Source organism: Myxocyprinus asiaticus, chromosome 39, assembly GCF_019703515.2.
Source record: "Myxocyprinus asiaticus isolate MX2 ecotype Aquarium Trade chromosome 39, UBuf_Myxa_2, whole genome shotgun sequence".
NCBI classification, from domain to species: domain Eukaryota; kingdom Metazoa; phylum Chordata; class Actinopteri; order Cypriniformes; family Catostomidae; genus Myxocyprinus; species Myxocyprinus asiaticus.
In genome coordinates, this window is record NC_059382.1 from 8,330,929 (window position 1) to 8,354,298 (window position 23,370).

Here is a 23,370-nt window from a genome sequence, read left to right on the forward strand (position 1 = left end):
TCATTCCACTGTTGTGCTGCAAATATGGAAGGCTGTGCATCAGAAACTTTGACCAGAAGGGGGCAGCACTTGCATCTGTTACATCAGCCTGATCTCACATAAAAATCGGCAAGTGTGTGCTGATTTTTCTTTAGCCGAAATTGGTATACGTTGAACGAATTTGAAAACACTGCCTCGAGAGGCTAAAGCGGTAAGTGTTTCAGAGTATATACAGTTGTGCTCAAATGTTTGAATACCCTGGCAGAAATTGTGAAATTTTGGAATTGATTTTGAAAATATGACTGATCATGCAAAAAACAGTACAGTACACTTGAATAGTACTGACTGGAATTTTCAAGGCTTTGGATATCTTTTTATATCCTTTTCCATCTTTATAAAGTTCCATTACCTTGTTATGCAGGTCTTTTGACAGTTCTTTTCTGCTCCCCATGGCTCAGCATCTAGCCTGCTCAGTGCATCCATGTGAGAGCTAACAAACTCATTGACTATTTATACACAGACACTAATTGCAATTTAAAAAGCCACAGGTGTGGGAAATTAACCTTTAATTGCCATTTAAACCTGTGTGTGTCACCTTGTGTGTCTGTAACAAGGCCAAACATTCAAGGGTATGTAAACTTTTGATCAGGGCCATTTGGGTGATTTCTGTTATCATTATGATTTAAAAAGGAGCCAAACAAATATGTGATAATAAATGGCTTCATATGATCACTATCCTTAAATAAAAGACAGTTTTTTGCATTATTTGTCATATTTTCAAAATCAATGCCAAAATTTCACAATTTCTGCCAGGGTATGCAAACTTTTGAGCACAACTGTAAACAAGTGTGACATGCATTTATATCCAGAAGAGGTCGCCAGAAGCCAGTTGTAAAAATAATTGTTTTCAGCTGAACAGGGTGTTAAAGAGTGAAGAGAAATCCTTATTTTATCAAAAATCAAAACCCAAATCTAACCTTAAACATTAGTAGAGACAAAATGCAGTGTTAGGGACAAAAATGCAACCTTCTTATCATGCTCGTGATTGTTTATACAAACGTGATTACTTTTTTAAATGGGACTGAACTATGGTCTCCCATGCAACTGACGCAACACACTACCAGTCGAGCCACAAGGGAAAGTAACTGTTGTTGAGCCATTCCAAATATGTCCGATGGGAGACAGGGCATGTCAGTGAGTTGACATACTGTTGCCAATCCTAGGGTAACGGAACGTTCGTAAACAGCATATTGACTTCCCGTGTGATCATGTTGGTTATTTGTGAGGTCATCTGACTGGAGGAACCCAATAGAGATGATCTCTCACTAGCTCTGTTAGTTTACCACACTTTATGGATGGAAGCAAGCAATCACAAAGAAATGTGCTACGCGATATAATATGATGAGGTCATTTTGTGTGTATGTGCTTAAATAAATAGGTTGTATGTATGAAAATGTGCGTGGATATACTGAATATGTGTGTGTGCGTATTCTTACCATATCACCTTTGATGCCATGACAGTCACACTGGGATTTTCCACTGCAAACACACCCCTGAGGAAAAAAAAAAAAGACCAAAACAACCATAAATGTTTGATACAGTCTAATAAAAGTGAACAAACACCATGCATACACACAATACAATGTTAAAGGGGTAGTTAAGCCCAAAACTCTGTCATCATTACACACTCTCATGTCATTCCAAACCCATATGACTTTAAAAGCATCTTTTATGTGAATAGTAACTGAGGCTGTCATTTTGCCTTACATCTCCTTTTTTATTCCACAGATGAAAGAACGTTGTACGGGTTTGGATGATGGTAAGTAAATAATGACATAATTTTCAGTTTTGGATTAACTGCCCCTTAAAGCATGATATCATGACACCATATACACTTTATCTTTTAGTTTAAATGAAATACATTGTATTTAATAGACTCATTAACCAATAGACATTCTCATTCTAATAGACAATATACTTTTCACTCTTATTTTAGAATAAACCCACCAGAAATTGAGGGAACGATATCAATTAAACTTAAAAAATCTAATGATCTCTGGATGTTGGGATGCAGTCCTGATGATTTTACTTTTGATTAGACATCTTGTTAGGATTTCGTGGTTAATTGCATGTAGGCACAAGATGTGCCCCAGCAGACAAATGGAATCATCTAATGAAGAATTGCATTAAAAAACTCATGGCTTGAGTCACGTGACACCATGCGAGGAGCGGACGTGTAAACGGCGAGCTCTGCACACTTTGCTATTTCCCTATCTGTTACTCACTCGACGTTGTGTCGAGACACCTCTAGTCTTTGATAAAAGGCCAATGAAAATTGGCGAATGGTATTTGCATGCCACTCCCCCGGACATATGGGTATAAAAGGAGCTGGCATGCAACAACTCATTCAGATTTTCTCTTCGGAGCCGAACGGTCGATGTTTAATGAGCTGACTGTTCATTCACCTCTGCTGGATCTGACGGCGCATTTCAGCAGCTTCTCCCTCCTCTGCAATGGTGCACTGCAGAGAACGCCCCTGGGCGCTGTGGCAGAAAAAAGAGGGTATATTTTCCTAAAAAAGTATATTTCTCTAAAAGAGCGGCACACACGGAACATCTTTTTAAAGACGCATCTTTTTAAAGATGACTTTCCCTTTGTGTGTTATTCCTGGTTGCTGTCGTTACCTCTCAAATTCAGATGGTCACGATAGCTGTCTTTCGTGTCTGGGCGCGACCCACGCGGGGACAGTTTTCGTGGATGGTTCATGTACTCACTGCGAGAACATGACCATAGCAACTTTGCGGTCCCGGCTTGCTTTCATAAGAAAGAAAGCCACCCCAGTGTCTCCCCGCCTCAGTCCTTCTACCTATGGGTATGAGGCCAGCACGGCTAGCACTGGGGGCGATTTTGGGACCCCAATGGGGCCGCCTCCGCCGGGTATCCCCCCACGGACCTCCCATTCCCCAGCACACTCATCTGCCCTGATCGGGATTCCGTATGAGTCCGCCGGCTTGTCTAACGGCGAGTTGGATCTCTGGTTCGGAGCCCGCGAAGCTGATGAGCTCTCGAGTGCAGTATCGGAGAGCGGGCTTGTCCAGTCAGATGCAGAAGCCTCAGCTGGGCTCCCCCCTTCGGGGACGATTGCCCAGTTACAGGCTGATGCAGAAATGACGGACATGTTTTCCTGGGCGGCCGCGAGCGTCGGGCTAGAGTGAAACCCTCTGCTCTCCCCTTAACCCTCACGGCTCGATGATTGGTTCCTGGGCTCGTGGCGTCGCTCAAAGCAGCCACGCCCCGCTCCAGTGCCTTTCTTCCCGGAAGTGCACGAGGAGCTGATGAAATCATGGGAGGCACCTTTTACTGCCCGGTCCCGATTTCTCAGCTCCCCCGCCCTCACTACCCTCGATGGCGGGGCGACCAGGGGCTGTTTGGCGATTCCCCCGGTGGATAAGGCACTCGCGGTGCACCTATGCCCGCAGAGCACCGCCATCTGGCGTGGACGGTAGACCTGAAGGACGCGTACTTTCACGTCTCGATTCTACCTTGACACAGACCCTTCCTGCAGTCGAGGGTCGGGCGTATCAGTACAAGGTCCTCCCTTTCGGTCTGTCCTTGTCCCCTCGCATCTTCATGAAAGTTGCAGAGGCAGCTCTTGCCCTGTTAAGGGAGGTGGGCATTCGCAATCTCAACTATCTCGACAATTGTCTAATCCTAGCTCACTCTCGGGACACTTGGTGCTCTTGCACCTCAGCCGAGCTTCTGGTCAACTGGGAAAAGAGCAATCTCTTTACTTGGTTTGGAGTTGGACTCAGTCTCGTTGACAACACGCCTCATGAACGAGCACGCACAGTCGGTGCTGGCCTGTTTGAAGGTGTTCAAACAGAAAACAGCGGTTCCACTGAAACTCTTTCAGAGGCTCCTGGGGCATATGGCATCCTCAGCGGTGGCCATCCCACTCGGGTTGATGCATAGGAGACCGCTCCAGCAATGGCTTCAGACTCGAGTCCCGAGATGGGCAGGTGGTCATTACGCCGGTCTGTCACCGCCTTTTCAGCCCTTGGACTGACCTCACATTTCTACAGGCAGGCGTTCCCCTAGAGCAGGTCTCCAGGCACGTCGTGGTCACGACAGAGGCCTCCTAGACGGGCTGGGGCGCCGTTTGCAACGGGCATGCAGCCGCCGCCTTGTGGACGGGCCCGCAGCTGCGTTGGCACATCAACTGCCTCGAGTTGCTGGCAATTCTTCTCGCCCTGCGGAGGTTCCAGCCGTTCCGGGCAAGCAAGTGTTAGTTTGGACAGACAACACGGCAACGGTAGCATATGTCAACCAGACAAAAATATGTCTGTGCTGTCATTGTATGTCACAACTCGCCCGCCGTCTCCTCCTCTGGAGTCAGCAGCACCTCAAGTCGCTGCGAGCCACTCACATCCCGGGCGACCTCAACACTGCAGTGGACGCACTGTCACGGCAGGTTACCCTCAGGGGAGAGTGGAGACTCAACCCTCAGGTGGTCCAGCTACTCTGGAGTCAATTCGGACAGGCACAGGTAGACCTGTTTGCCTCCCAAGAATCCTCCCACTGCCCGCTTTGGTATGACCTGACTGAGGCACCTCTCGGTATAGACATGTTGGCAAACAGCTGGCCCCCTGGACTGCGCAAATATGAGTTTCCCCCAGTGAGCCTACTTGCACAGACTCTGTGCAAGGTCAGGGAGGACGAGGAGCAGGTCATCCTGGTAGCACCCTTCTGGCCCACCCAGATGTGGTTCTCGGACCTCACGCTCCTTGCGACAGCCCCCCCGGCGAATTCCCCTGAGGAAGGACCTTCTTTCACTTCCATCAAGAGGTTGGAGACCTGCAAATGTTCTCTGTCAGAGAAACGTGCCTGGAGTTCGGTCCGGGTTACTCTCACGTGATCTTGAGACCCCGACCGGGCTATGTGTCCAAGGTTCCCACCACCCCTTTTAGGGACCAGGTGGTGAACCTGCGAGCGCTGCCTCAGGAGGAGGCAGACCCAGCCCTGTCATTGCTGTGTCCGGTGCATGCTTTACGCATCTATTTAGATAGCACGCAGAGCTTTAGGATCTCTGAGCAGCTCTTTGTCTGTTTTGGTGCACAGGGGAAAGGAAGCGCTGTCTCCAAGCAGAGGATCGCCCACTGGCTCATTGACGCCATAGCTATGGCATATCACGCCAAGGACGTGCCGCCCCCGATAGGGCTACGAGCCCATTCTACCAGGGGTGTAGCAGCCTCCTTGGCCCTGGCCAGACATTTGCAGAGCAGCGGGCTGGGCAACACCCAACACCTTTGCAAGGTTCTACAACCTCCGGGTGGAACTGGTTTCATCCCGGGTAGTGGCACACAATACAAGTGGATAAGTCAGGGATCGCTTGCACATAGCACATTTCACCTCCCCTGAGCTGAAGATGTGCACCATTAACTCCCAGTAGTGTTCACAACTATGTTCCCCGGTTGACTTCCTCCGAGCCTGTGGCAGTCGAGTTTTCGGAGAGACTTCCTGCCGGCCCAGTACACGTGTTAACTAAAAGCCCTGTTCTGGGGTAGGTGCTCTGCATGTGGCCCTCTGCCACAGTCTCCATGTTTGTAGTAACTCCTCCCCTGTTGGGTAGGACCTACCATGAGACTTCTCCACATGATATACTTCCGACATAGTTCGGCAAGACCATGTGATGTATTTCCACTTAAATACCCCCCCGGGCGAGGTGTGGTCTCCGCGGTGTCCTCCACTTGGGAGGGACACCCCCCGACTAGACCTGGTCGGCCCAGTCGGATATTCACCCTTTTTTTAGGGAGTGGAAAAAAAGAAGGGGAAAAGAGGCCACGACTGGGCTAGCCTGTCTATATCTTTTGGGTAATCAACTTGTCCCCAAAGGGCCGTTCGACACTCATAACTATGTTAGGGGAGGTTACATGTTGGCCTGGTGCGCTGGCTACGAGGCACACAGTTGTCTGCCCATCACACACCACTAATTCATGTAACACAGTTCAGCCAGTTGCGCCGTTTTGTATAGGGACCCCTAGTGTCACTATATCGACACAACGTCGAGTGAGTGACAGATAGGGAACATCCTGGTTGCTTGCGTAACCTCCGTTCCCTGATGGAGGGAACAAGACATTGTGTCCCTCATGCCACAACGCTGGACTACCCGCTGAAATGGCCAGACCTTGTCTCGGCTCCTCAGCAAAAAAACTTAATGAGTGGTTGCACGCCAGCTCCTTTTATACCCATTTGTCCGAGGGAGTGGCATGCAAATACCACTCGCCAATTTTCATTGGTCTTTTATCAAAGACCAGAGATGTCTCGGGCTCCCAAGAGTGACCCCTAATGTCACTACATTGACACAACGTCTTGTTCCCTCCATCAGGGAACGGAGGTTACGCAAGTAACCATGACGTTTTTAATTATTTTGATGTCATAAACCGGTGAGATTTGATACACCCTGCTACATATCTGTTCTTTGAAGTCAACATGGCAAAGAATTCAAAATCTTCGGGCTCTGGAGATATTAAAAGACACTTATGTGCTCGAGCAGACACCTCAGATAGGCCCGCATACCAGGGACTCGGTTTGGACGGTGCGGCGGGAGAAATTCAACGCCAACTGGCGAGCATGTCTGTGATGCTGACGAAAGTTGTTGCTGACTTAGAGGATCTTGCTGTAATACGTCAATCGATTACTGTGATGGAAATTAAATTCTCTGATTTGGTTACAAGAATCGGGGATGTCGAGAGACGGATCGATTATCTGGAGTCATCGGAGAGGGAATTAGCTGCTAAACCGCTAGTGACCAGTGCAGATTTGGTACGTGTTTGGGAAAAACTGGAGGATTTGGAGAATCGTAATCGGTGAAACAACATCTGAATTGTTGGAATTCCTGAGCATGAAGAAGGCAGAGATATGGTGAAATTCCTAGACGAGTTCTTCCCGAGTCTGCTCGACATAATAGGCCATAAGCTGGAAATCGAGCGAGCTCACAGAGTCCCGGCTCGCATATCCGCTGAGGGAGACAGGCCCCGATCAATTCTGGCCAAATTACTGAGATCATCCAATAAAGATCTCGTGTTGCGCGAGGCGATGAGCAAAGCAAAGCTTTCTTGGAAGAATCACAGCATTTTCTTGTTCCCAGACTTTGCGATTTTAACAGAGAGAAACGTGATCGATTCAAGGAATGCAAGAAACTCTTACATCAATGGAAGATTGATTTTGCTCTGATGTTTCCAGCCAAACTATTTATATAATATTTACAAAATATTTACATGCCCACAGCACGCATTGTCTCTCATAGAGACAATGAGGTGAGTAAACCATTTGATGTTTGATGTCTCGTGTGGCCCCTAAGTGAGCTTGTCTCACTGAACATACATTTGACAGTCTGAGGAAGCTGGGCACCATTTTTATCTTTTTGTGCTGGTTCCGCCTAGTGGCTGGAGTTTGTTTTGTGGAATAACACTCCTTAGGGACAGTTGTGGATGAGTCTGCCTGTTCTTTTGCTTGTGCTGTTAGCTTGAGTTTGTTTTGTGGAGTATTTTTTGTAGGACGTTGGAAGGATTTGGTCATCTGCTGCACTCATGTACAGCCAGTTCACTGAACATTCGTTTCACTGCCCGGGATCTGAACGGAATTTTTTTTTTTTGTTGTTGTTGTTGTTTTTTGTTTTTTTTTGCTGGTTCCACTAGTGGCTGGAGTTTGTTTTGTGGAGTAACACACTTCGAGAATTAATCTGCACGTTCTTTGTGTTTATTCCGCCTATTGGCTGGAGTTTGTTTTACAGATTATTTTCTGTTGTGTAATTCTGTCTTGCACAATTTGTATAGAAAAACCGGACATTCCGAGGGCAAAGTTGTTGTGGGGACTCTCGTAGGCGTACACTGACTTTTTGAGTTTAGAGGGATGGACGCCAGTTGGCGCTGTCGTGCGCAGGGTTAATGCACACTTTTTTTCTTTTTTCTGTTTGTTTGGTTCTGGGGGAAGTTCGGGGTTTGACTGTTGCACTAATGTTGGAATGTGGTCGTTATAATTTTATGTTTGACACACAATCTATTTTTTCTGATATGTCAAAATGTTAATATGAGTGGATTATCTCTCTCCACGTGGAATGTGAATGGGCTGGGGCACCCCATAAAAAGAAGGAAGGTTATTTCTTTTCTTTAATGTATCCCTTTTGCAAAATCCTGATTTCCAACAAATGGACAAATTTGCACGTGGTATGGACAAAACTGTCCTGAGTGTTTAATTCTGACATTTATTTAAATGCTGCCTCGAGCATATGGCTAAACCCAAAATTACGTATTAATAAGTTCCCTTTCTGCTGGACAGAGTGGATTGTGAGGGAAGTTAATATGCTCAGTGACCTATTTGAGAGTGGAGTGTTGAGATCGTTTGAAAATATGATCCAACATTTCAGGATTCCCAGATCTCAGTTCTATAGGTATTTACAGCTGAGCCACCTGCTCTGTACTCTTTTTGGGAGTAGCATATACCCCTCTAAAGGGGCAGATACTCTAGAAGTGGTGATTACTGCTTTTGGAAAAGGTCATGAGGCATCAGTGTATTACTCCCTGTTTGGGGGATGGAGCTTCAGCGTCTCTCAAGAGATTATGGGAGAGAGATTTAAACTTGGTAATGGAGGAAGGAGTGTGGGCTAGGATTCTAAAAAGCATCAAGTCTACATCTAGAGATTCAAGGGCACGTCTGATGTGATTTAAGATTTGCATAGATTATATTGGACACCCTCTAGATTGTATAGACTTGGTCTTAAATACACACCCACCTGCTGGCGATGCAATTCAGAAGAAGGGGACACAACCCATGTTTTTTGAGGATGTGTTAAGATACAAGAATTTTAGTTGAGGGTTCAGAGATTTATGTGTAACGTATTGGACACACAATTTTCATTCTCAACACAAGCACACACGTTTATCTAGCTAAATGGGAACATACCTACCATTGTTTTGATACAAAGCTAATTATACTGCTATACAGTATGTACTAACAGAGACTTTCGGTACAAACACAGACTTCCATTATTTGTATGTAAAGCTAAATACATTATACTTTCAATATAGACCAACATAGACTTCTACTGTTTAAAGTTAATTATACTCAACATAATGTATAGACAAACATAGACTTCTATTGTTTTTATAAAAGCTAATTATCCTTATTTACTATTACTAACACAGACTTCTACTATTTTATATAAAGCTAATTAAACTAACTATGTACAACAGCATTGGCTTCTACTGTTTAAATACTGTATAAAGCTAATTATAGGCCTACTGTACTTAATAGACTAACATAAACTTCTATAAAGCTAATTATACTTACTCTATATACTAAAATAGACTTCTGCTGTTTTATATAAAGGTAATTATCCTTACTATATAGACTAACATGGACTTATATTGTTTATAAAGCTAATTATAAATATATAGGCTAACCTAATTATACTTACTAAAGACTAACCCAAAGCCAACCCACACCCAAACCATACCCTAAAACTATGCCCATACCTAAAAGAAAACTTGTTTTTTTGCATTTTTAGAATAATAATAAAAAAATTAATTGAATTTGCATTTTCAGCAATTTTCAACATTTTCAGCAATAGGTTTGGGAACAATATAAAGTATATACTTTATTTTGTTCCCAAACCTATTGCTGAAAATGTACACATACACAGACAACTCTTACCTACATTAACACACTCACATGCCCAGAGGGGAAAATGCAATAAACAGGGATGTGCAGGTTTAATAGAGCAGTGCAGTAATGTATAACAATTTTGAATCAATTTCAGTTCATTTGTACATGTGATGTGTAATTACATGTGATTTGATATGTATTTTTGTGTATACAGTACTGTGCAAAAGTCTTAGGCACATAAGATGTTTCACAAAAGCATTTGTCTTAAGATGGTTATTTATATCTTCAGCTTTAGTGTGTCAATAGGAAATATAAATGTTAGACTCTCAAACATTACTTTTGAAAATAGAAAAGATTAGAATAGAAGAACAGGGAGCCCTGCAACAGATGTCATGGCCCCCACAAAGCCCCCCACTGAACATCATGTCAGTCTGAGATTACATAAAGAGACAGAAGCAATTGAGACAGCCTAAACAGATAGAACAACTGTGGCGAATTCTCTAAGAAGCTTGGTACATCCTATCTGCCAACAACCAAGAAAACTGTGTCCAGGTGTACCTAGGAGAATTGGTGCTGTTTTAAAGGCAAAGGTGGTCACACCGAATATTGATTTAGCTTTTTTATGTTTACTGTACTTTGTATGACATTAAGTGATAAATGAAAATTATTTTTCATTATTTTTGAAGACATCCTCACTATGCAACATTTTTCACAAGTGCCTAAAACTTTTGCACAGTAATGTATGTGTAGTTATGAGTGCATGCATAGGCCCGTACTGTGTGTGTTTGTGTGTGTGTGTGTGTGTGTGTGAATGTGTGTCGGTTTACGAGGAAAAAAATTTAGGTTACAAACTGGTAATTACAAGGGTATTATGCTATAAATGTGGTTTATGAGGACATTTCTAGAGTCCCCATAATTCAAATTGCTTACTAAATACTAAACGATATTTTATTGAAAATGTAAAAATGCAGAAAGTTTTTTGTGGGGTTAGGTTTAGGGGTAGGGTTAGGGGATAGAATCTATAGTTTGTACAGTATAAAAATCATTATGTCTATGGTGAGTCCTCATAAGGATAGCCGCACCAACGTGCGTGCATGTGTGTGTGTGTGTGTGATTGTGTGTGTGTGTGTGTGTGTGTGTGTGTGTGTGTGAATATCATATCAGTCATGATGGATCTGTAGTCATTGTGCTGTATCGGACTCCTAAAGCAGATTCCATAGCACAGATACCAAGATAACAGGCCAAAATCAGAGATAGACCTGCACTTGCCTGCAGAGAGAGAGAGAGAGAGAGAGAGAGAGACAGAGAGAGAGAGAGAGAGAGAGAGAGAGGAGGAGAGAAGGTAGAGATGATAGAGGACAGAAGAAATAGAGCTAGCAGAGAAAGACTTTTCATTGACATCACTAACAGTATGCAAATTTTGCAAACATTTTTGGGGTCAATATTAGAGGTGGGAAAAAATATTGAAATGTTAATGTATCATGATATTTTTCCTCGTGATATTGTATCGATATTTGCCGTGCAAATAAAAAATTTTAGGCTATTTAAATTTTTTGTGGTGATGGGAAAAAAACTTCTCTTTGCCAAATCATTCTAGGAATTCAACAAAAGTCCCTCTGAAGGTACAGTTATTATGACAAAATTTTTTAGTATCACTTCCTAATAAAGTGCCAGACGTGGTCTTTTGCTGTTGTAGACCATCTGCCTCAAGGTTCAACATGTTGTGCATTCTGAGATGCTATTCTGCTCACTACAATTGTACAGAGGCGTTATCTGTGTTACCATAGCCTTTCTGTCAGCTCGAACCATTCTGGCCATTCTCTGTTGGCCTCTCTCATCAACAAGGCATTTCCATCCGTAGAACTGCCGCTCACTGGATCTTTTTTGTTTTTGGCACCATTCCTAAACTCTAGAGACTGTTGTGCGTGAAAATCCCAGGAGATCAGCAGTTATAGAAATACTCAAAGAAAATACTCAATAAATACAGCCCGTCTGGCACTAACAATCATGCCACGGTCCAAATTTTTTCCCCATTCTGAAGGTTGATGTGAACATTTAATGAAGCTCCTGACCCATATCTGCATGATTTTATGCATTGCACTGCTGCCATATGATTGGCTGATTAGATAATTGCATGAATAAATAAGTGTACATGTCTTCCTAATAAAGTGCTTAGTGAGTGTATATTACAGTTTTTCTGAATTGCTAAAACACTAAACCCCATTCTCTAAACTAAATGCTCAGAGACCTAAACCAATTTGTCAAATCAGTCACTCTTTTGGCAAAACTCTAAACACATTCTCACTCACTAAAACACATTTCTTACTGTGAACACTTGCAGAAAGGTAAACACAGGCAGCAAAATTTAAACACAACCACAACACAGCTGCCATTGTTTACTCACAACGACTCAAAACTGTACACACTTGTTTCTATTGATGTGAAAATGTGATGCTGAGGCAGAATTAATCTCTCATTGACTTTGATTTTGCAGTTGCACAACATTTTTGAGAGAGTGTACTGTAATGTGTTTTTCATTTAGAGGGTTCTTTGTTCTTTGGGGTTTTCCAGTTGGACTACTGTATTTTTACAGTATGAAAGTGCTGAATATACAGACAGTCAATACTGTATTACTTGCAGTACATACAGTATACAATATATTCACTGTACTACTGTAAGTTGTGATTACTATACTTTTTTGACAGTAATTGCAAAATGTGCTTACTACAGTATATACAATAAACATTTTTTTATTATTATTATTTTTTAATTTATTCCTGTAACTACATGCTCTGGACACTGTGTTCTCCATTTTCTGATGTAGTGTCTAATGAATGCTTTGTAATGTTTATATATTGACTTGCAGTGTGTATGATCTGAAAGCATTGTTTGATTTTGAGCACAGATTAAATAGTTTTGAGGCGATTGTTTGATTTTGCCAGAAAAGTCAGGGGTTTTGTGAATGTAGTTTAAAGATTTGGTTTTATGTTTAAAGTTGTGAGAAAGTGGGTGAAGGTTTCAAGAAATGTGTTTTAGCAATTCAGAAAAATTGTAAAAAAATAAAATAAATAATAATCTTAAATTGTAGTCTGTTTAGAATTAGGATCGGTGCATTGCTTACATTTGGACATGATAATGCAATGGTAATTACATGATATTCTTTAAAGTAATTTAGAGTACCCTATAAATACTATGGTATATGAATATGGCAATTATTCAACATTATGGTTTTATGTCAAGGTACTATAATGGCACTGCCGGATTACAATTTTTTGCAAGGAATGATACTTCATGGCACTTACGTAAAAGAATACAATGGTGCATGTCCAAAAACATGCTATGAGTATAAGCCACATGGCAGGGACAATATTACAGAGACACAAAATATAAAATAAGTGTCGCTTTTATCGTAAAGTTTACTTTGGTTTGTTGCCTCTCTGGACTCCATGAACATAAGCTCTACTGACAGTGCAGATACAGTGCATCCGGAAAGTATTCACAGCACTTCACTTTTTCCACATTTTGTTATGTTACAGCCTTATTCCAAAATGGATTAAATTCATTATTTTCCTCAAAATTCTACAAACAATACCCCATAATGACAACATGAAAGAAGTTTGTTTGAAATCTTTGCAAATTTATTAAAAATAAAAAACAAACAAAATTACATGTACATAAGTATTCACAGCCTTTGCCATGACACTCAAAATTGAGCTCAGGTGCATCCTGTTTCCACTGATCATCCTTGAGATGTTTCTACAACTTGATTGGAGTCCACCTGTGGTAAATTCAGTTGATTGGACATGATTTGGAAAGGCACACACCTGTCTATATAAGGTCCCACAGTTAACAGTGCATGTCAGAGCACAAACCAAGCCATGAAGTCCAAGGAATTGTCTGTAGACCTCCAAGACAGGATTGTATTGAGGCACAGATCTGGGGAAGGGTACAGAAATATTTCTGCATCATTGAAGGTCCCAATGAGCACAGTGGCCTCCATCATCCATAAATGGAAGAAGTTTGGAACCACCAGGACTCTTCCTTGAGCTGGCCGCCTGGCCAAACTGAGCGATCGGGGGAGAAGGGCCTTAGTTAGGGAGGTGACCAAGAACCCGATGGTCACTCTGACAGAGCTCCAGCATTTCTCTGTGGAGAGAGGAGAAACTTCCAGAAGAACAACCATCTCTGCAGCACTCCACCAATCAGGCCTGTATGGTAGAGTGGCCAGACAGAAGCCACTTTTCAATAAAAGGCACATGACAGCCTGCCTGGAGTTTGCCAAAAGGCACCTGAAGGACTCTCAGACCATGAGAAACAAAGATTGAACTCTTTGGCCTGAATGGCAAGCGTCATGTCTGGAGGAAACCAGGCACCGCTCATCACCTGGCCAATACCATCCCTACAGTGAAGCATGGTGGTGGCAGCATCATGCTGTGGGGATGTTTTTCAGCGGCAGGAACTGGGAGACTAGTCAGGATCGAGGGAAAGATGAATGCAGCAATGTACAGAGACATCCTTGATGAAAACCTGCTCCAGAGCGCTCTGGACCTCAGACTGGGGCGAAGGTTCATCTTTCAACAGGACAACGACCCTAAGCACACAGCCAAGATAACAAAGGAGTAGCTCCGGGACAACTCTGTGAATGTCCTTGAGTGGCCCAGCCAGAGCCCAGACTTGAACCCGACTGAACATCTCTGGAGAGATCTGAAAATAGCTGTGACACTGGAAAACACTCCCCATCCAACCTGATGGAGCTTGAGAGGTCCTGCAAAGAAGAATGGGAGAAACTGCCCAAAAATAGGTGTGCCAAGGTTGTAGCATCATACTCAAAAAGACCTGAGGCTGTAATTGGTGCCAAAGGTGCTTCAACAAAGTATTGAGCAAAGGCTGTGAATACTTATGTTCATGTGATTTTTTTTTATTTTTATTTTTTAATTTTTTTTATACATTTGCAAAGATTTCAAACAAACTTCTTTTACGTTGTCATTATGGGGTATTGTTTGTAGAATTCTGAGGAACATAATGAATTTAATCCATTTTGGAATAAGGCTGTAACATAACAAAATGTGGAAAAAGTGAAGTGCTGAAATACTTTCTGGATGCACTGTAAGATATGTTATGTCACAGACACACAGGCCCACAGAGACACATGTAATGAAATATGCTGTGAGATCTAAAGATCATTGAGAATGGTCCTGTTGAGTCCTGATGCACACATGCTGAGGGCTTCAGGAAGCTTCAAAGGGATCTGCAGAATGAGTTTATTTGTGTGCACTGGCAGATGCCACTGCCTCTATGCAGGTGTTCTCAGGTACAGTCACGTTCTGACAGGTAAACACACAGCACGCACAGTAACATACTCAAAATATTTGTTAAAAAAAAAAAAAAAAAAAAACATGTCTCAGATTAAGTGTTCATCAATCATTCCTAAAATCATTTTCTGTGTCAATATCAATCCCACCAATATGATTCCATGTAAGTGAGAGAGGAGAGGAGAGGAGCGATGTTTGAAAAAAATGGAAGAATGTAAAATAAAATTTACCAAAACAAAAGTGTGAAATATGAGCATGGCAGAACGCTCGTGTTGGTTTTAAATTAGTTCAACCAAGCCCAGATTAAGAGCAGCCTAGTGATGAATTGAAAATATTCATAAACACCCCCACCACCCCGAGTCTCTCTGCCCACAAAACAGGCCCAGACTGACACCTCACATAAAGGCACACTTTGAGAGAGTGTAATCAGTGGGTATTTGTTTTGGCACCTATCCAATACATGTCCTACATTATCAAGCAAATTTTCACCTGTTTGTGAAAGGCCTGTAGTCATGATCGAAATGTCTTGTGGCATCAGCAGAAAAATTCCTAAAATTCATAGTCAGATAGTAAAACTTCTATATATTTACATGCCCATGGAAGCACCTTTGGCTGGTGACTGACAGTGATATGAAAATAATTACACAGAATTCAACAGAATGGAAAACCATCAGGAAACATTCTAAATAGATGTTCAACTTACAGAATTTCAGTTATACACCAGGGCCGGTCAGAAAGTCTCCAAAACTACAATCAGACGTCACCTACATCACAATAAGTTGTTTGGGAGGGTTTCAAGACAAAAGCCTCTGCTCTCATCCAACAACAAATTCAAGCATCTTCAGTTTGCCGGACACTACTGGAACTTCAAATGGGACCAGATTCTATTATCAGATAAAACAAAAATAGAGCTTTTCGGCAGCAAACACCAGATATGTGTTTGGTGCACACAGAGAGGTAGCCATATGGAAAAGTACCTCATGGCCACGGTTAAATATAGTGGTGGATCTTTAACGTTGTGGGGCTGTTTTTATGGCAAAGGTCCTGGACATCTTGTTCGGACACATGGCATCATGGACTCTACCAAATACCAAAAGATTAAAAAATTTAAACCTGACTGCCTCAGCCAGAAAGCTTAAAATGGACTCTGGTAATAATCATAAAAATGCAATTAAAAAAAAAAAAACACGAAAGTATATCGCGACACTATAACATTTCTCGGGTCACTAACTACCCTTTACACTTTTGGTAAGTAAGCAACTGGAAACAATATAGCAGTGAATACTGTATATTAAAATATAGTAAATACATTACTTTTTTTCCTTGTAAAACTGTAAATAAAGGAGTAGATACACTGTGATAGAAATATAGATAGATAGATAGATAGATACTTACATAGATATTAAATAATCATAAAAATATGATTTATGGAAGCGATCCTGTACACTTTTGGTTATTAAGCGGTTTAGAAATTATTTATTTTTTGCAATTAAATTTTTTGCAGAAGTGATTTATTTTTTTTTCATGTGTGTGTCTTTTTTTGTGTAGCAATCACTATGAATAAGAGGTTGTCTAGAAACGGATCGATTATCTGGAGTCATCGGAGAGGGAGTTAGCTGCTAATCCGCTAGCGACCAAGGTGGATTTGGAGCGTGTCTGGGAGAAGCTGGAAGATTTGGAGAACCGTAACCGGCGGAATAACGTCCGAATTGTTGGAACTCCTGAGGGAGCAGGCCATAAGCTGGAAATCGAGCAAGCTTACAGAGTTCTGGCTCGGCGATCCGCTGAGGGAGACAGGCCCCAATCAATTCTGGCCAAATTTCTGTGATCATCTGATAAAGATCTCGTGTTACGCGAGGCAAGGAGTAAAGGAGGGCTTTCTTGGAAGAACCACAACATTTTCTTGTTCCCAGACTTTGCGGAGTCAACGAGAGAAATGTGATCAATTCAAGGAATGCAAGAAACTCTTACATCAACAGAAGGTAACTTTTGCACTGATGTGCCTGGCAAAATTATGCTAATAGATGCTAAGGATGGCCACACAATATTTACATGTCCCCAGCAAGCCATGTCCTTCATAAACTCAATGGAGTAAGTTATTTTGTGGTACTCACGTTGCAGCCAAGTGTGCCTGACTCACTGAACATTCACTTGACCATCCGAGGAAACTGGGTGCCTTTTTTTGTTTCTTTTTGTGCTGGTTCTGCCTAGCAGCTGGAGTTTGTTTTGTGGAATAGCACTCCTTCGGGACAGTGTTGTGGATGAATCTGCACGTTCTTTGTGCTTATGTCTCCTATTGGTTGGAGTTTGTTTTGTGGAGTATTTCTTGCAGGACATTGGAGTGTTTGGGTCATTTGTTGCACTCATGTAGCAGTCGAATGGGCCGGCTCACTGAACATTCGTTTGACTGCCCGAGGAAACTGAACGGCTTTTTATTTATTTATTTATTTATTTTTTTTGTGCTGTTCCGCTAGCGGCTGGAGCTTGTTTTGTGGAGGAACACACATTCGGGACAGTTATGTGGATGAATCTACATGTTCTGTGTGTTTATTCTGCCTATTGGCTGGAGTTTGTTTTATATATTATTTTCTGTTGTGTAATTCTGTCTCACAAAATTAATATAGAAACAATGGACTTGAGCAATCCGACGGCAAAGTTGTTCTGGGGGCTCTCGTAGGCATACATGGACTGTTTGAATTTAGAGGGATGGACGCCGGTTGGTGCTGTCGTGCCCGGGGTTAATGTGCACATTTTTCTTTTTTCTGTTTGTTTAGTTCGGGGGGGAGTTTGGGGTTTGATTGTTGCACTAATGTTGGAATGTGGTCTTTATAATTTTATTTTTGGCACACAATTTATTTTTTTCTAATATGTCAAAATGTCAGATGTTAATATGAGTGGATTGTCTCTCTCCATGTGGAATGTGAATGGGTTGGGGCAGCCCATTAAAAGAGGGAAGGTTATTTCTTTTCTTAAACATAAGAAATATGGTATAGTGTTTCTTCAATAAATGCATCTTTCCCCGCAGGAAGCTGAAAAATTTGGGAAGATATGGGGTGGACATGTTTTCTTTAGTATTAGCTCAAATATGAGCAGGGGAGTCATTACACAGATAAGTAAGCATCTACAATTCAAATGTCTCAAACAGACTATTGATAAATTAGGAAGAGTCATTATTGTTTTAGCAGAAATTCAGTGGTAAATGTTGATTTTGGCTAATATTTACACACCTAATGCTGATGATCAGGGCTTTTTTATAGATCTTGAAAGGATGTTGCAAGCCGCTGGCACCCCTCATGATATAATATTGGGAGGAGACTCTAATCTATTGATGGACTCAATCCTTGATCATAGTGAATTAAAAGTATGTAAGACCCCTAGAGCAACATTGACGCTTCACAGAATATGTAAAAATCTTGGTCTTACAGATATTTGGAGACTTTTGAACCCATCTGGTAGGGACTATGCATTCTTTTCATCAGTCCATAAGATTTATCCTTTTTTTTATATCTAAGTCCCTCATTTCATCTGTTGTTGATTGCTCAGTGGGAAACATCTTAGTCTCAGATCATGCCCTGGTGAGTTTAGAGATGTTGCCACATACGGAGAAAAAGAAATCATATCGTTGCTGCTTTAATGTATCCCTTTTCAAAAATACAGAATTCCAACAAATGTTAAAGGCTGAAATCAATGTTTATATAGAGACCAACTGGTCCTCAGTATCGTCTGTGGGCGTGGCTTGGGAGGCACTTAAAGCAGTTCTTAGGAGTCAGATCATACAGTATGCCTCCAAAAAATTCACCAAAAAATCCAAAGCACAAGAACTCGTGGAGTTGGAAGGGAATATTAAAAGTGCCGAGGCAGAGTCGAAGTGCCGAATGTCGTCTGATGGCCTCAGAGAATTGACCCGATTGAAATACAGATATAATACTATTTTGTCGCAGAATGTGGAGTTTTGGCTATTCAGGGCAAGTCAATACGTTGAGTCGGGGGACAAGCAGGGAAGCTTTTGGCTAGATACAGTATATAAAGCAGAGAGAGTCTTTTTCTACCATTCTCTCAGTGAAATCTTCTGGTGGTAAAATATTTACCTCAGCCATTGATATTAATAATGCTTTTAAAGAATTCTATCTTGATCTGTATAGTTCCACGTCTTCGTCTACTAATTAAGATATTAGATACTTTGTGTAACAATTAGAACTCCCTAAACTGACGAAAAAAGTTTCTTGATTCTGAGATAACCTTGGAAGAACTTGGCAAGGTAATTAAGGCCTTGCCTACAGGCAAGGCCCCGGGGCCAGACGGATTTACCGCTGAATTTTTTAGATCTTATGCCACTTTTGCTATTATTTTATATGAAATCACTAAAGAATAGAAAGCTTCCACCAACCATAACACAAGCCCGGATCAGTCTGATTCTTAAAAAGGACAAAGATCCAAGTGAGTTACCGTCCAATTTCCCTGATCCAGCTAGGCATAAAAGTATTGTCAAAAATTCTGGCTAACCGAATAAGTAAAGTTATGACATCTCTTATACATGTAGATCAGGTGGGGTTTATTCGGGGCCATAGCTCTTCTAATAACATTAGGCGTTTCATCAATATCATGTGGTCAGTGGCGAATGATCAGACTCCAGTCGCTGCCATCTCACTTGACGCCGAAAAGGCGTTTGATATGATAGAATGGGATTATCTTTTTAAGATTTTGGAAATATACGGGTTTGGGAATACTTTTATTGGATGGATTAAGTTACTTTATAGACACCCGGTAGCGGCAGTACAAACAAATGGCGCATAAGCTTTTGCTAGACGCAGATGATATTTTATTATTCGTCTCCGACCCCACTAGATCTATGCCTTGCCTCCACAGAATTATTAATTCCTTTTCTAAATTCTCAGGATACAGAGTCAGTTGGTCTAAATCCGAAGCTTTGGCTCTGACAGCATACTGCCCAGCGACGGCTTTTCAGCCGGTCTTCTTCCAGTGGCCCAAACAGGGCATTAAGTATTTGGGCATTTTATTCCCAGCAAATTTGTGTGATTTAGTTAGAGTTAATTTTGACCCCTTAATAAAAAGTTTTTCAAGCAATGTGGGCAGGCAGGCTTCATTACATTTATCTATGATTGGGAAGGTTAATGTTCTTAAAATGAATTGTATTCCACAATTCAACTACCTGCTACAGTCTCTCCTTGTAGATGTCCCCCTCTCTTATTTCAAGCAATTTGATAGCATAGCAAAGTCCTTCATTTGGAATGGTAAGCGTCCCAGATTACGTTTCAATAAATTACATAGGCCGATTGACAAAGGTGGGCTAGGCCTACCCAAGATTTTGTTTTATTATTATGCATTCGATCTCAGACATTTGGCTTATTGGTTGCTTCCACCTGAGAGAGCCACTCCCTGGTTTTGTGTTTAACAGGAAGTTCTTGCCCCTATTTCGCCTTTGCAAAGCCTTTCTATCAAACTAATCAGAGAAGTTAAGTTACACCCCATTATCTCGCATTTGCACTCAGTATGGACAAAAGTGTACAGAGTGTTTAACTCAGACATTTATTTAAATGTTGCCTCAAGCATATGGCTGAACCCAAAATTATGTATTAATAAGTCCCCTTTCTGCTGGTAAGAGTGGATTGTGAGGGAGGTTAATATGCTCAGTGACCTATATGAGAGTGGAGTGTTGAGATCCTTTGAAAATTTGGTTCAACATTTTGGGATCCCCAGATCTCAGTTCTTTTGGTATTTACAGCTGCACCATCTGCTCTGTACTATTATTGAGAGTAGCATACACCCCACTAAAGTGGCAGATACTCTAGGAGTGGTGATTACTGCTTTTGGAAAAGGTCATGAGGCATCAGTGTATTACTCCCTGCTAATTCAGAGTCTGGGGGACAGAACTTTAACCAAGCATTTTGGTTGAAGGTTCAGAGTTTGTGTGTGACGTGTTGGGCACTCGAGTTTCGTTTTGCCCCAGACTCTGTATTTTAGGCAAAATAGGGGATAAACACATAAAAAATTGGGTTCTGACCAGTGTTATGACAGTCAGACAGATTGATTTAAGGGGATAGAAGTTGGCTGGAGTGCCCTCATTTCGGGAGTGGTGTGCAGAGATGGGGAGGGTGGCTGCTTTCGAGGATGTGTCATATAGAAGGCTGAGGATCTGGGATTCATTTGATGGGAAAAGGGGCAGTTGTTTTGTTTTTCTTTGTCAACTATTTGAATCAATAAGGAATGTTAATAGAAATAAATGGGCAACTGAGTAACCAGATTGGGGATCGTTCAGTTTGCAACCACCACTGGTCATCTGTGACAGTGTATAATCACCCTAATGGCAATTTCCATTAATGTTACCCATGATACACTCATGCTAAATGACTACTTACTAACACAGGCTCAAAAATTACCCCATATCATCAGCTCAAGACCTTACACTTTTCATTTTTGTGAAGTCTATCATCCTGCAACGTGCAAACAGAAACATCTTACATACAGACTTTCATTCACAATCAGCAGTCTACACATCTTCCCAACAGCCATCTAACTACACACACATCACCACCAATGACCATCAGCTCTGACTTCCGATGGCTTGGAATGGCTAAGCTCAGTCAGGCCCTTTAATTGGTCAAACACGCAGAAAGATAAACATGGCGGGGTCCATACTGCCTCTGTAAATCCCCCGGGGGGCAACAATGCCTCCTACATGCTTTGTGTGAATAGAGGGACTCTGAATCAACAGGCAGTTTGGACAATGAGCTGAATCCAGGGGCTAAAAAGTTGGGATATAGGATTAAGGTTTACCAGAGGAGGGGAGAACAGATGAGAAGCTTCTTGTATTTCCATCTCTCTCTCTCTCTCTCTCTCTCTCTCTCTCTCTCTCTCTCTCTCTCTCATTCTTTCTCTCTCAATTTCAATTTAAAGGTACTTTATTAGCATGATTGTGTTTACATGCAATATTGACAAATCGTTAATACACAAAACAGATAATGACAAGACATATAATAATAAAACAGTAACAAATAACAATAAAAATAGAATTAAAATAAGGTGCCAGGTAATGAATAAAATAAAATGAAAACTATAATAACAATATACACTATACAATATTAAATAAAATAATCATTTAACAAGACATTATGAACATAAATCTCTCTCTCTCTCTCTCTCTCTCTCTCTCTCTCTCTCTCTCTCTCTCTCTTCCATGATATCTTCAACCTCAGGGCTAATGCCGAAGTTATTTCCTTCATTACATTCCTAGCATTTTATTTCCCATATTTTCATCCCAGCACAGAAAATTCAAACAAACATGCTGCTCTCTGTTGCTTGAAAACATGACTTGGAAATTATGTTTTGACAAACTGAGAGACAACATAATTGTCATAACATGCAAATCCCCCTAAATCTCATGCAACACAAACACTACAAAAACAGACCTTGACAGATTTACAACTCTCTCTATAACTAAGGGTGCTTTCATCCTAAAGCTTTTGGCTTGGACCTGAGTCCATTTAACGTATGAGTTTGGTTAGTTTTGTTGTTGTAAACATTGTTTTCTCTTTTTGAACTGCACTTGAAAAGGTGGTCGGGGGTAGGACTCATGTGAACACCAGTACATTTCAGAGATGGTATGAAAGCAATCCATTCTAAATCACAGAAGTTAATGGCTTTTTATGACGTTACTATAATGTACATCTTACTATAATAAAATGCATTTGTCATTGCTGTTTTGGGAGTGGGGCAAAATTTAACTTGGTTTCAAACCAAGCGATCAAGTGTGAAAACAGCCTATATGAATAAGTTCACTGTTAGTGAATATGGTGTTTAGTTGTGTTAATAAGTGTTTGTTTATGGGTGGATGGATAGAACAGAGATGGAAAGAGATAGACAGAGGAAGTATGCAAAAGTGTGTGCATCTGTGTCTGGGTCTGGATAAGGGGCAGATGAGATAAGACAAAGTGTGCAGAAACAGACATCTGATAGTGATAGAGAGAGATGGTTCACATAGACTCATACTGACCACACACTTACATTCACACAATTTTCACAATGCACAAAAGTCCTCCAAATATCCCAGCATATTCACATTGCACATGTAATTGCATGCATGTTTTAGAACCAGAAGAGAAAAGTTAAAAATCTAGTTTATTCAACTGCTAACAAACATTGAAAGAAGGAAGGTATGAAAGAAGAAAGGAAAGAACTTGTAATACTGTGGTATTTCAGTTCTTAAAATGTTTTCCAAATGTTACATTGTTGTTGTGAAAACATGAAAATGCCCAGTTTTCTTAACGTGGGTAAAACATTATTTAAAGGGTAACATAGTATTCCTGTAAACTTGATTGCTTCCTAAAAATGTAATAAAAAAAATAAAAAATAAAAATGTATTTAAAAGACATATGAAAAATGTCGCACCAACAATGTT

At 41.3% G+C, this 23,370-nt stretch overlaps 1 protein-coding gene across 1 annotated transcript in view; it reads right to left on the reverse strand.

Annotated features, from left to right (window-relative positions):
- Positions 1-23,370, reverse strand: part of LOC127430322 (collagen alpha-5(IV) chain-like) — a 73,030-nt gene that overhangs the window by 47,663 nt on the left and 1,997 nt on the right. The window contains exon 2 of the mRNA XM_051680048.1: positions 1,476-1,532. Coding sequence (XP_051536008.1) covers positions 1,476-1,532 — 57 coding nt within the window. The remainder of the gene's footprint in view (positions 1-1,475; positions 1,533-23,370) is intronic.